Source organism: Frankliniella occidentalis, unplaced genomic scaffold (genome assembly GCF_000697945.3).
Source record: "Frankliniella occidentalis isolate FOCC.00 unplaced genomic scaffold, Focc_3.1 Scaffold4, whole genome shotgun sequence".
Classification (NCBI taxonomy): Eukaryota; Metazoa; Arthropoda; class Insecta; order Thysanoptera; family Thripidae; genus Frankliniella; species Frankliniella occidentalis.
This window is the reverse complement of record NW_026267134.1, coordinates 1,240,019-1,253,460: the sequence shown is the minus strand read 5'-3', so window position 1 is coordinate 1,253,460 and position 13,442 is coordinate 1,240,019. Positions and strand designations below refer to the sequence as shown.

General features: G+C 61.9%; 2 protein-coding genes across 2 annotated transcripts in view; both read right to left on the bottom strand.

Moving 5' to 3' along the window:
* The window catches only part of LOC113202196 (filamin-A), a 16,146-nt gene extending 8,672 nt beyond the window's left edge, over positions 1-7,474 (bottom strand). The window contains exons 1-14 of the mRNA XM_052267622.1: positions 7,452-7,474; positions 6,884-7,022; positions 6,564-6,804; positions 6,192-6,392; positions 5,289-6,109; positions 4,971-5,180; positions 4,123-4,357; positions 3,282-3,851; positions 2,719-2,892; positions 2,287-2,624; positions 2,046-2,202; positions 1,668-1,954; positions 1,415-1,582; positions 1,201-1,331 (exon numbers count right to left, since the gene is read on the bottom strand). Of these exons, the coding sequence (XP_052123582.1) occupies positions 1,201-1,331; positions 1,415-1,582; positions 1,668-1,954; positions 2,046-2,202; positions 2,287-2,624; positions 2,719-2,892; positions 3,282-3,851; positions 4,123-4,357; positions 4,971-5,180; positions 5,289-6,109; positions 6,192-6,392; positions 6,564-6,804; positions 6,884-7,022; positions 7,452-7,474 (3,695 nt within the window). The remainder of the gene's footprint in view (positions 1-1,200; positions 1,332-1,414; positions 1,583-1,667; positions 1,955-2,045; positions 2,203-2,286; positions 2,625-2,718; positions 2,893-3,281; positions 3,852-4,122; positions 4,358-4,970; positions 5,181-5,288; positions 6,110-6,191; positions 6,393-6,563; positions 6,805-6,883; positions 7,023-7,451) is intronic.
* A 237-nt stretch (positions 7,475-7,711) lies between these two features.
* LOC127749365 (filamin-A-like) overlaps positions 7,712-13,442 on the bottom strand; it is an 11,052-nt gene continuing 5,321 nt past the window's right edge. Inside the window, exons 2-5 of the mRNA XM_052267329.1 lie at positions 8,827-8,971; positions 8,642-8,751; positions 8,325-8,550; positions 7,712-7,970 (exon numbers count right to left, since the gene is read on the bottom strand). Of these exons, the coding sequence (XP_052123289.1) occupies positions 7,829-7,970; positions 8,325-8,550; positions 8,642-8,751; positions 8,827-8,971 (623 nt within the window). The 3' untranslated portion in view covers positions 7,712-7,828. The remainder of the gene's footprint in view (positions 7,971-8,324; positions 8,551-8,641; positions 8,752-8,826; positions 8,972-13,442) is intronic.

Genomic DNA, 13,442 nt, shown 5'->3' with positions numbered 1-13,442 from the left:
GGTCCGACTGGGTCACGCGCCCAGAAGCACTTCCACCACGGCCGAAACCAGGCCAGGGGGACACACCCGGCTCACACTCACACACACTCTCTCGCGCTTGCTTTGCTAAATGCACCAAGTCCCATTTCTCGCGCTGCGGCGGCGGGGCGGGGCAGGGCGGGACGCTACATGTAGCGACCTGCGTACTCCACCCCCTCCCCCACTCTGCTCCCGCGCGGCAGGGGCCGGGCTGGGCCGGGCCGGACTGTTTCGCACAGAGATATTTTGAGAACGCACCCGAGTCGCATCGCTCCACGCCCCCCTCGGATCTCGACCCCTACCATCCCGCTCCTCCCCGCCACGGCCGTGTCGTGCCGCTCCGCGGACAGCGGCAGAGGAGTCTCTAAGAAAAAATAAATCTAGGAGCGATTTGGCCGTGTGCAGACGGGACGCACTGCCTTCCGAGTGGACCTGGCGCCCGGCCGCGCCCCCGCCAGGCAGCGCTGGTTAACCATGCCTCGGAATATGGGCACCGGCCGCCAACACCCTGCACTTTGTCGAGGCCGGGTGCGACGGGGTGGGGCGGGGCGCAAGCACCTTGTGTTTGTACCGAGCGGACCGGCAGCGAGCAAGCACTACAAGCAACAGTCGGACAGCGGCGCAGAAATGCAACGAACAGCATCCACTTAATCTCATCGTCCGAACACATCGCGCTGGGGGAGGGGGGAGTGTCAGGGCTTGCCAAGCATTGTATGTAAGAGGCCCATCGTTCGCCCCCCACGCCCACCCCCTCATCTACCTACTCTCACGCCGAGGTGAAACAGGAGGGGTGGGGTCGGGAGAGGAGGAAGTTATGGGGTGGCCCGTGGCGGTGGGGGGAGAGGGGGACGCAGGGGGCGATTTAAACGCGGCACGTCGTCGACTCCGTTCACACCTTGTCACCGGCCGACGCCCGTCAATCCGAGGCAAGGCGCCTGCCAGGGCGACGAGACGCACACCCCCTAATCAGCCCCCCGGGGAGAGGAGCGCCGCTGCTCCTTGATGACTCCCCTAACCCCTCCCCTGACCCCACCTCTCCCCTCCCATCCCCTAACCCCTCCCCTACCTCGCGGCGGCGGTTCGTTTAAAAATAGGACATAAAATCTTCACACGGCGGCAAACGTCACGCGTCTTCTTGGTGCGGGCAAGGCAAAAAGGCGGGGAGAAGTAGTTATGACTTACCTCCCGGAGGTGGACCTGATCCTGCAGGTGACCGCCCCGAGGCCAGCGTTCTTGGCGTTGACGGTGATGCAGTACTCCTCGCCGCTCGTCAGGTTCTGCTGGATGCCCTCCGTGATCTTGCACTTGTCGGCCTGCGGGCGAGGGAGGAGGAGGAGGTCATGAGCGGTCTGGCAAGCACTGTCGGGGTGGTGTGGACGCGGCCGCGCGCACTTACGTTGCCGGTGGCGTAGGCCTGCACGCTGATGGGGCAGTTGGGCACCTCCTTGCCGCCGTACTTGATGTTGATCTTGTAGCGGCCGCAGTCGTCGGGCGTGTAGCTCGCCGTGTACGTGCCGTCGCCGTTGTCGCGGACCTGCACCTTGCGGGGGTAGCCGTCCGGGCCCTGGATATGCACATGAAGCTCGTAAGTGTCTCTGTCGCAGTGCTCGTGGTGTGGTGAGTGAACGCACGCCATTCGCACCACCTACCAGAATCTGGACTTGGAGGTCACCGACGCCGGCCTGCCGGGAGTCGATGACGAAGTCTACGGGGATGGAGGCGGGCACGCCCTTGCTGGAGACGCCGGGGCCGTCGACGCGCACCCGGTCGGGCTCCACCTTGGGCCGCACCTTCATCTGGAAGGGGCTGCCCGCGATGTCCTTGCCGTCCCAGGTGATGTTGCCGAGGACGGTCGAGCCCTCGGGCGGCGCTATGTACTTGACGTCGTAGGTGCCGTCCTGGTTGTCGCGAACGTCGGGCTTCTGCTGCAGCGGGCCTGCATTCCGAAAACACGATGCGTCAGAACTCCAGACACTGAGAAGCGCCTCCAACAGAAGCGAGAGGTTTTTACGGTAGGGCAGACTCACCTTTGTCGCTCCTGATGTTGACGCCGAGCGGCGCTTTGGCGGACTTGCTCGCGTTCACCTTGATGTTCAGGGGCGCGCCCGAGCGGCACTGAGCGGGGTCCAGCCCCGGGCCGGAGGCGGACACCTGGTGAGGATTCACCTGCCTGTCGACCGTCACCTGCAGGATTCAAACGTTTCTCAATAAAATCAATACAAAGATGAAGCAGATGACGTTCTATTACAGATACGGATGGTGACCTACATTAAACGGCGATCCTGGAATGTGAGATTCGGCAAACTTGATGCTGACATCGTAGTCGCCCGGCTCGGTGGGGATGTACTCGACGGAGCACGACCCGTCCCGGTTGTCCTTGCACGTCATCTTGGCCTCGGAGGGGCCCTCGATGGCCAGCCCGAGGCCGCCCTTGCCCGCGCCCTTGGTCTCCACCGTGAACACGTTGGGGATGTCCATGACGCCCCTCTCCAGGCCGGGGCCGAAGGCGCGGCAGCGCTTCGGGTCGCATCCTCCCCGGACGTTGACCACGTACGGCGACCCGGGGACGGGGATGCCGTCGCACAGGATGTCGATGGTGTGTCGACCTGGACAACAACGCACGTTCCCGTCGTTAACACACACACTCGTTCTCGATCGCGCCGTACTCCGCCCACCTGCCGACGCGGAGCTCCTCCTCACCTTCTTCGAAGGGCGTGTAGCTGATGCGGTAGGTGCCGTCCGGCTGGGCCGTCACCAGGTTCTCGACGAGGCCGCCGCTCGGGTTCGTGATGGTGCACGTCACCCGGCCGTCGTCGCGCTTTGCCAGTGAGCGAGTGTCCACCACGAAGTCGGTGGGGGAGTCCACGAACACGCCTGCAACACGACAAGAGCTGTCTTAAAAGCAGAACAGCGGCTCAACGTCGATCGTAAAACAAAAAAGTTCTTGTTTTCGATATCAAAACAAAGTAAAATACTAGAAAGAAACAATCCAAAAATTGAAAAACAAGCGTTAAGGCAGAGCATGTTTTTTTGGAGCAAACCCTACAGCGGTTAGCCGTCACACTTCATCAAATCAATTAGATAAACACAAATCCTGGTAGGGGGTGTAACTAGCTAAATACACTTCGTCAGCTTCGTACACAGGCAGGGGACAGGGCGGGATGGTCACGCTTCGTCATTCCGGAGGTGTTAGCCGAGGAACACACTGGGCAGCCATGCCAGGCTCACGCTCACGCCAGGCCACACCACACAGGTCGCTGTACCGTTGGGCTGGATGCCAGTCCCGGACACCTTGATGTGCTGCAGGTCTTTCTCGGAGCAGACCGCGGCCTGGAAGGGCGAGCCGGGGATGTGCTGCTCGTTGAAGGTGATGTTGATGGAGTAGTCGCCGAGCTCGGTGGGCAGGTACGCCACGGAGCAGGTGCCGTCCCCGTTGTCGCGGCAGTTGATGGCCGCCTCGCAGGGGCCCTCGACGGTGACGCCGAGGCCGCCCTGGCCCGCGCCGCGCGTGTCGATGACGAACTCGGCGGGCTTGTTGACGACGCCGCCCTGGAGGCCGGGCCCCGTGGCGCGGACGCGGCTCGCGTCGCTGCCCGACAGGCAGGTGAAGCTGCGGGGCGCGGACACGGGCTCCCCGCCCAGCGACACGGACAGAAGGTACTCGCCGAGCTCGGTGGGCGTGAAGTTGACGAGGAAGCCCTCGTGCGTGGGCACGACGTGCGCCTTGATGCGGCTCCCGGACGGGCTGGTGATGGCCACGGCCAGGTCCGCCGAGCGGGCCACGCCCGGCGGCGCCAGCACGCGGAACTGCTGCAGGCTGTTGATGGGGGCGGCTGCGGCCGCGGCCACAGAGCGTTATGCACAGCCCCGCAACCAGGGCAACGTCGCCGTGGAGGCGGGGCTACCTCAAGTATGTGTCTCGTATAACACGGCTCCACCAGAAGGGAGACGGTGGTGAGAGACAAGAACTTGATGAGGACAATTTGTTAAACTCGTGACGATGACGTGATACAAGGCAAGCCCTGAAGCCAGAAACCCTCCACCTCTCCCACAAAGTAGTGTCGAGATACCATGCCCATCTCCCTCACAGAACCCCATACTCACTGGGCTCCAGGCCGTCCACCCTGATCTTGGACACGTCCACGTGCGGCTGCACTGCCACGCGGATGGGGCTGCGCGGCACGGACTGGCCGCCGTACAGCACCGTGATGGTGTGCGGGCCCGGGCTGGCGGCGCAGTAGTCCACGCGGTACGTGCCGTCCTCGTTGTCCAGCAGCGTGGCGGGCAGGTCCTGGCCCTTCTCGTTGCTCACCGCGATCTGCACCTCGCCTGCAGAGAGCTGACATTAATCACCGATCAAAGTGTAATTTTTGAATTTTTGTGGCTTATTTTTTTGCAAATCAAAACAAGTAGACAAAACCGCCTAACTCAGGCAGCAAGGGGTAGGCTGTAGCGCCACGACGCCTTCTCGGAAACGCGCCCCGGGTGTTTCAGTGCACGTGCCGGAGCGGGCGAGTTTGTCTACTTTCAGAGGTCATGTTGCCTTCGGGTTCGGTTTAATCCATAAAGTGCGTCCGTCAATTGCAGCTACAACCAGCAGAGTTCAGCTTCTGCAAGCTCTCAGAGCGCCTGTTAGGTAGGCAACATCTCGCCTGCAGTGCATATGTGTAATGCGGGGCGGCCTACCCCGAGTTTCACAGGCGCTGAGCTCCCGTAATTTGCCGACTGAATCTGAGAGGAAACGAACGTACTTTCTGGACTATTACTTAAGGGCAGAGGAAGAGGTAAACCAGCAAACAGTGAACCCGCCTGTACCGGCACGTGCTTTGAAACACCCGATGCACATCCGAGCAGTGTGGTTGCCTAATGCAAAGTATACTTTGCCCATAGGCAGGCTTCGATGCAGCCCGCTCTCCACAGCTGCTTCCATGTTGGATGTTTTCCTACTTTACCGGCAACACTTTGTGAGCCAGCGTGGTCCTCCGGTGGGTTGCCTTACCCTCGCCAGCATCGCGGCAGTCAATGTTGAAGTGTGTGGGCGTGTTGGTCTTAACGCCGTTCTCCACGCCGGGGCCGAACACGGACACGGCCTTGGGGTTGAGGGGCTGCGCGGCGTACACCCTGTACGGGCTGTTCTTGGTGGCCACGCCTCCGTAGTTGACCTGAGGAAGAGCGACGAGTGTTTAGAGAGGATACCCCTTCGCCGGCGCCCCTTCGCGCGGGGTATATCCGCGGCTGTGGCCGCTGGGGCCGCGGAGTGTTCCCCCTACCTGAACCTGGTGCTTGCCGCCGAGCTTGGGGGTGTAGTTGCAGACGTAAGTGCCGTCCCTGTTGTCCCGGACGCCGACGTCTACGTTGTCTCCTCGGGAGTCCACCACCTGGACGTCGAGGGGAGCATTGCCGGCCTTGCGGGTGTCGACGGTGAACTCGGTGGGCTTGCCCTTGTGAGTGCCGTCGCGCTCCACGCCCTTGCCCTGGCAGACCACGCGGTCGGGGAAGTAGTCGGTGCTGGGCAGGATCTGGGCCATGTAGGGCGAGCCGGGGATGTCCTCGTTGTCGCACAGGATGTGCACGGCGTACTCCCCGGGCGCCGTCGGGTAGTAGCGCACGTCGGCGGACCCGTCACCGTTGTCGTGGCAGTCGATCTTGGCCTGCGAGGGCCCCTCGATGCTGAAGCCCAGCGCGCCCGCCTCGCCGTTGGTGTCCACCGTGAAGAGGGCAGGATAGCCGACAACGCCACCCTTGAGGCCGGGCCCGTAGGCCTTGATGTTGGTGTTCTTGACCGGGCCCACGTTCACCTCGAAGGGTGAGCGTGGCACCTCCTGCCCGGCGAACGTCACCATCACGACGTGGCGGCCCTCCTTGCGCGGGGTGTACACGGCCTGGTAGGTGCCGGCCGGCCCGCCCGCGGGCCCGTCAGCCTTGGTGAGCCTCACGGGCTCGTTGATGCCGCCGGGGCCGATGACGCGCACCTCGGGCGTCCCCTCGCCCGCCCCCTCCGTGTAGATCTTGAAGTCGGCCGCGTCCCGGACCCGCACGCCGTTGGGCTGAATGCCGCGGCCGGCGCAGCGCACCTTGCGGGCGTCCGACACTGTGGAACAGGGACAGTGGCGATAAGTGTCATCCAATTCATCCGAAACCCATCGAAACTGTCCCACTGGCCATAGACAAACCTGGTGACACTCTCACGCCGAACGGGTTGTTGGGGATGGGCTGGCCGGCGAAGAACACGTTGACGGAGTGCAGCCCCACGTTGGGCGACACGTACTCGCAACGCCACTGGTCGGGGGAGATCTGGCGGAGGTTTACGGGTACGGTGTTCTTGTGGCCGGCGGGGTCCACGATGATCACCTCGGGGACGCCACGGCCTGCGTCTGCAAGCGGACGAAACGGGGAAAGGCCGTCAGCACAGGGTGTATCGTCGCGACGGAGGCGAGACTCCCCGCCCGAGAGGACTGCACTCATCTGCATGCCTCCCCCACCCACCATCCATACATTTGCCGATGGTTGCATAGGGCTTGCTAGATGTTTTCATCCCAACTTACCTTTAGTGGAGATGTCAAAGTACGTGGGCCTGTTGACCATGTTGCCCTCGGGCTGGAGCCCCGGCCCGGCGGCCGTCACCTTGCTGGCGTCGCCGGCGTGGCCCTCGACCAGCACCGGGTACGGCGACTTGGGGATCTCCCTGCCGGCGAACCTCACGTACACCTTGTGGTTGCCCTCCACCTTGGGCGTGTACGAGCAGCTGTACGTCAGGCTGCGGTCGTTGTTGAAGCGGACCTCGCACTGGGGGCCAAAAGGTCGCAGGTTCAGAACAATCTCCCGAACAAGTCAATCGCACTCGTCGTACCGGCTCCCAACTTACCGGGATGGGCTGTCCGTTCGGCCCCTCCACGGTGACCTCCACCTTGCCCTTGCCGGCCGAGAAGGTCTCGACGGTGAAGTTGGCGGGCGCGGCCACGACGGGGCCGCTGGGTTCGATTCCAGGACCATACGCGCGGACCCTACGCAAGAGACAAGGGTTCAGTCCAGCCTCTTCTCGCTGACAGCGGTGAGATGCCCACCCCCCGCCGTCGCTGTCACTGCCACGTGGTGCAACGTGGGGTGGGTGGGGAGGGGCGTCGTCACGTTAAGTACCCCCTCGTGCGGCTGGTCGGGGGGGTGCATCCAGCCTCATTGTGACTCACCCAGCCCCGCCCACGCCTCGACACAGCCGCGCGGTGCCCCAGTGCGAATTATGTCAAGTGCGAAAAGGAGGGTGGCCGCGCCAAGACGACGTGTCTGCCCCCACGTGTTGGGTAAGAGGGTGGCGGGCGGGGCGGGGCTGGCCGCGCCGGGGGTGGCGGGCCGTGCTGCTGGGCCCCGGCAGCTCTCTAGGCCCGCCCCTGGACCGCGGCCAAGATGCAGCCGACTCGCGCACGAAGCGTAATTGCCTGTGTGTTCTTGGCACTGCCATTATTTTTAGAACAACGGGATATAAACACTGGCCCAAAGAGGTCCCCGGTTCGGTTCCTCGTTGAGGCAGGCCGCCGGGCGCCGGCCCGGGTGCAGCCGACTTCTGCGCCGCCAGGAGGAAGTTATCAGAAGAGGTCGGCTTTCGAGCGAAGAGGCATCGAAAAAAAAAAGAAGTAAATTGATATGTCGTGTTTGTCGCCAGATATGAAGTGGCCAAAGCATCAAAGCAAACACAAGGAAGAGTTAAGCAAACGCGTATATTGAAAACAACATAAGTAGTATAAAAGTATTTAAAAATCACAACTTGAGATCGAACAGACTAGACACAATAAACAATAGGCAAAACAGATAAATATTAAATAACGATATCAAAGAAGAGGCACCAGATTAGAACGAAATAAGCGACCACGACAAAGTGCCGCCGTGGCCTGCTAGTGGTTAGAGGGCGTGACGTTAGATCACGCGCTAGATCTATCTCCGGACAGGAAGGAGGCAGCCTAGAAAAGCGAAAAGGTAAAGCTATAAAGACTGGCCAAGTTCTACAAAAAAAAGCAACGCTAAGAAGAGAAATTAAGGAAAAAACTGTCAGGTAAGGCAGTTATAGCTATTTGACGGAGAAATTTGCGAAAACTGTAAGCGCAAACTCTGTTAAAACGCGGAACAATCATACATTATTCAAATGTTCCACACAGCATGTGACGATCTCACTCACCGAGGAGGAGGAATGCTAGAAGGGTACACAACGTAACGTATAATTACTCTGAACTTGAATTACCAATATAGTACACTTTCAGACGACGATGTCATCAAATAAGTCAATGTTGTCTTATTGCTCGGGCCTCTCCTCTCACCTGTTTGGGTTGGTGCGCGGGCGCAGGGGTGCGCCGGGCTTGAGCTTGGCACTGGGGTACTGCGACAGGTAGGTCATCATGGACATCTCGTCCATGTTGGGGCTGACCATCTCCTCGGGCTTGATGAGCTGAGGGACGTTGAGCCAGTCGTCAGCCAGCCCCAGGGCCTCGGCTGCGTTCTGGATGGCATCCTTTGGGTCCCAGTCCTGCCAGTCCGGGCACAGGCCTGCAAAGGGGCGTAACCAAGAAGAATTGCATTTGATCTAATGTTTTGTTGTGGAAGAACTCCTGTATTGGCCAGAAGATCGGCTCCATACCCGGGGCAATAGCGTCCACCAGAGCACCCACGGCGCGTCCGTCGTTCCAGTCCGACGTGAAGTTGGTGATTGGCAGGTCTGGAATCTTGCTCTGGATCCAGTGGAGTAACCTGCAGGCAAAGGACTCCTTCAGTGGGACTATCCTACTACTGGCAGCAAGCAGCAATCCGACAACCGCGACGAACCTCTGCTTTGGGGTGGGCTGCTTGTCGCCTGGCGGGTAGTCCTCCTCGCCCTCCCACATGGGCAAGGAGATGGAGTAGTGCAGGATGAGCATCCATATCAGACCCAGGATCAGCTTCAGTTTGCAGTCCACGATGTCTGACGAGTCTGCAACACGAGCACGGGTTTCGTTATTGATTGGAGGTCTGCAGTGACGTCTTCCTTTTAGGAAAGCCGTCGTCGAAGAGCGGAAACGTTTCCGAAGACCAGTTCGTGGAGGTTGAAGACAGTGTCCAGTCCAGACCATGAGAGAGCAACAGGAGGTTCCGAACCCTTTCCCGCCCCGCCGCCCCGCCCCGCCCCCGCCCCCGGCCTCCCCTGTCAGGGCGCAGAGTGGCGCGGCTCAGCTGTGCTTGTGTGTTTCCGCGGACGGTAAACAATGGCGTCACCACAGACCCAGTTTAACACCGGCGACGGTACTGCTGCGGAAATGGTTCAGCAAAGCGGCGCCCGAGCACATACCGCCCCTCAACCTTCAGCACTCCACGGAAAGTAGCTCGCAGGACTCTCTTCTTGGCGGAGAGGGGTGTCCGTGTCCAGCATTCGGTGCACATCACCAACGCGATGACGCGCACGCAGATGGTTACTGAACACATGCCGTCCCATAAGAGATCCCCTACATTCTAGAAGGCTGTAGGCCCGTAGCGCCGCCACGAGCCCAAGACAGGCGGTGAGGCCATTAGCGAGGACAGCGCCAATCAGTTTTTGACGCAGGCGGCCGAGGGTGGGGGTCCTCCTCCTGTGGGCCAGGGCTGTCGGGAAGGGCCAGAAGGGTAAAGGGAGGAGGGGAGGCGAGGGGAGGGCGGTCCTGGGAGTAAAGAGAAAGAGAGGAAAAGAGGGGCGCGGGGGGAGCGGCCGATCAGCCGGGACGGTAAGTCCTTATGAGGCTCGCCAGTGCTGCCCATGTCTGGTGCGCGCGCCACAGCCGCGCGGCAAGTCGGGCTCAGCCGCGAAGCTCAGCCAGCCGCGCGCTCAGCTCCCCCACACTGAGGTCCAACGACAACCCACCCGGACGAAAGGTAGGCGTGGTGCGACTACTAAAGGGCGGACCTAGAGAGTGTGCAATCAAGGAGTATGGAAGCAGGAAAACTGCTGTCGCCTTTCGCATTCGGGAGGTCCAGTCCAGACACGACTGTGTAACGGGTGGTTTGCCCCCCCCCCTCCCCCCTCGCATCCCCAACACAGGTGTCCTTGCGCTCCACGACGGCGCGGCCTTGCCGGAAAAGGAGATGCTGGTTCAAAGAGGCCCCTCCTACTTCCGGCCACTCATATGGTCACCACGACCACGGCGATCGCATTGCGAGAAAAAATAATGTGAAGGAGTGGGGTGGGGGGCGGTGACAAAAATAATTGAAATAAAAACACGCGCAAAACGAGACTGGGATTACCCCCCCCCCCTTTTCCCTCCTCCTCCCCCATTCAGACCGTCTGCGCGAGCGCGGGAACCGCTGAGACGTAGCGGCAGGAGACGGGGGGAGGGGGCAGGCAGGACCTTCCCCCGCTCTTATCTATATTCGCACCGGCCGGCCGGCGCACTTGTCGAGGAGTGCGAGTTGAAGAGCTCACAGGGCGGGCGGCGGATGTGGGCATGTGTGACTGTGTGTGTGACTATGTGTGACTGTAAGTGTGAGTGCGTCGTGGCGGGCGGGGGAGGAAGTGATTGCGGCCAGCACTAATGGACGGGGCGGAACGGGCGGCGGTGCGAAAGGAGGCCAAAGTGTGATGGAGCGCGAAAAAACAAACAAAAAGAAACACGCCCAAGAACCCGTGAATAAGTGTGTGGTTTCTCGTAGAGATTAATATACTCTCTGCGCGCAGTTTGTATCCAACCTGCAGCAATAAGATCAACTCGGAGGGCGCGGAATCTTATTGAGGGAAAGAAAACGATGGGAAAGGTTGAGGTTGAGGCCGGCCTGGAACAGCCGCGAACGTCCAGGTACAGGGTGTGTTCCACGGACGTTTTGTAATGGCTATTCAGAACGCATAAGGCGTGCGGACGGGTTCGGGTCATTGTCTCGGATCATTCACGGCCCCAAACGCGTAGGCAACCCGTCCATGAGAAACCCGAGACTTTGTCTTTGTTTTTTTATCGTCGCCAAAGTCTGTGAGCATGGCGTCCACCACTGACTGCGCAGCAATGCCAGAAAAAAAGTAGAATGCTGGGGCTGCAAATTGAACGACAAACAACATGTGTCCGGCTGGTCTGCCTGGTGGGCCTGGTCACCCGCGCTGACTCGGCGAGTGCGAAAGTGGCGTCGAGTGGCGAGGCAGGGGCGTGCCGAGCTGGGGCGCGGCGCGGCGGGGCGGGTGAGGCGGGCGAGGCGTACCAGAGGCCAGAGGCGACGACTCACGGAGCATCAATCGCGCCTATTCATTCCTGGAAGTACATGACGCCAGCACGCCCCCCCCCCCCCTCTTAACGGGCGGGCGTCGCGGCGGCTGGGCGGGCCAGGCCGGCCCAGGCCAGGTGGTAGGCGCGAGGGCCTCCGGGGCCAAAAACAGCGACCAGCCGCGCCGCACTCGCCGAGCCCTACATGGCCCTCCAGTGAAAGGGATCCGGGCGCTGTGGTTTCCATGTCGACCAAAGGGACCGCCCGGCCGGGCCGCCGCGCACCGCCACGCCCCCACCTGTACGACACCTGCTCCGCGACGCCCGGCGTGGTCACCATGGTAACCCAACACAAGTGCGTGAACCGGTTGAAAGCTGCACCCAGCCGCCGCGCCGCCGCGCCACTGCCCTCCCGTGCCTTCCGACAGCACACCGCCGCGCCACTGCCCTCCCGTGCCTTCCGACAGCACATACTGATCCTCCCGTCGCGGGCCGGTGGGCGTGGCGGGGCTTGGCGGGGCTTGGCGGGGCGGGGCGGGGCGTGGCGGGGCGTGGCGGGGCGTGGCGGGGCGTGGCGGGGCGTGGTGCCCTCTGCCCCCCCCCCTTTCGGGCCCTAGCCCATATCGCCAGTCTTCCTTTTCCCCGCCAGCTCGGACCGTGGCCCCAGCCCCATAATCCTTTAGCAAGGTGACCCTGCGAGGAACGCGGCCAACTCCGGGTCGGGCGGCGAGGCAGAGCCCGGGGAGCCCCTGCCGCGCCGGTCCGGGCGACACGACGGAGCGAGTGGCGCGGGTGCCGTTCCGCTGTCGGCCGTCCGCGGTCCATCTGGCTGATGACCTCATGGCGCTGCGGTATCTCTCACCTCGACGGCCAGCGGCCAGCGGCGGCCACGGGGTCCGCGATACACAGCGTGTCCCTCGCTTCTGGCCGTCGTGTCGGTGGTCCGCGCGGCCCCCGGCCCTGGCACGGCCCTGGCGGCGGGATGAGAGGCATCCGACCCGACCTACCCGCCCGTTGCTGTCCATCGCGCTGTCGAATAAATTCCAAAACGAGTTTCTTTTGTTGCGCCTGAGAACGGCAGGGCAACTTTGTCTGAGAGACTGGACTTGGCTTTATTGCCGCAAAGCGCTCCCATCCTCCACAAGTAGCTTAATCATCACCTCACCTGCGCACCGGCCCACCGCCCGCCCGGAGCCGGCCCGTCTCATGTGGGCTCCTAGGAGCCTCCTCTGGGCTCGCGCCGGCCCACCGCCGGGAGCCGGCCTGATCTCCTGGACTCCTGGGAGCAACCGGCCGCTCCCAGAGACGCAGGCGTTGGCGTGTGTCATCAATCGGGGCCTTCCTCCTGCACGCGCAGGCTGGGCGCAGCCAAAAGCCGGCGCGGGCGGGACCGCCTGCGACATAGGCAGCGCCGCCACACACCCGTGCGTTGAATGCCTACCTCCCAGGCGTCCCACCAAAACGAATGGAATAAGGACATCGTTATTGCTCTTGTTGGTATAGCAGTCGGGCTGTGCGACACCCCCTGGGCGACAACTCCAACCGCGATCGCCAACGGGCGCCATCAGGAGTGGTCCCTCCCTGGACCCGAGGAGGTCTGGGCCGGGGCCGCCTGTGAGGTAGGCAGCGCCGCCACGCACCCGTGCACTGAGTTGCCTACCCGCCAGGCGTTCCGACAGTTCCGACCGACCCCGGTCTCCCATTGAAGCATTCCGGTAAAGCTGAAAAGAAGAAGAATATGAGGGGAACAACGATGATGACTTCCGTTTCCTTGTTCCGCGCAATCTTCTGCATTTCAGCTTCACCGGAATGCTTTATTGGAGCCAGCGATGGCACCGGTCGCACGATTAAAGATGCAGAGCAGCGTTTTAAAGTCACTCCAGATTTGGACGACGGACATAAAACCCACGAGCGGAGCCTTTATGGCTGCCATTTAGCCCGTCCCACCGATCGAAATTCTTCAGGATTAAGAGCCGAATAAGTGATCCGAATCCCACCCCGTCTTCCGCGCGCTCGTGACGCATTCGGCATTGAATCTGCAGCCGGGCCGGGCGGGCACACCGCACTGCCGCCAACACCGGCAACGCCGTTGCCATTTGCTGTAAATATTGACTCGGGTCTGCGTCGCGTCGTGCGGCTCGAGCATAGCCGCGGCCAGGACGTGCCCGCGCGCCGCCGAACCCTTCGGAGCAAAAGGTGCGACAACCGCAGGATGCATCGCATGCCACGGCAGAGTTTCGACGACACCTT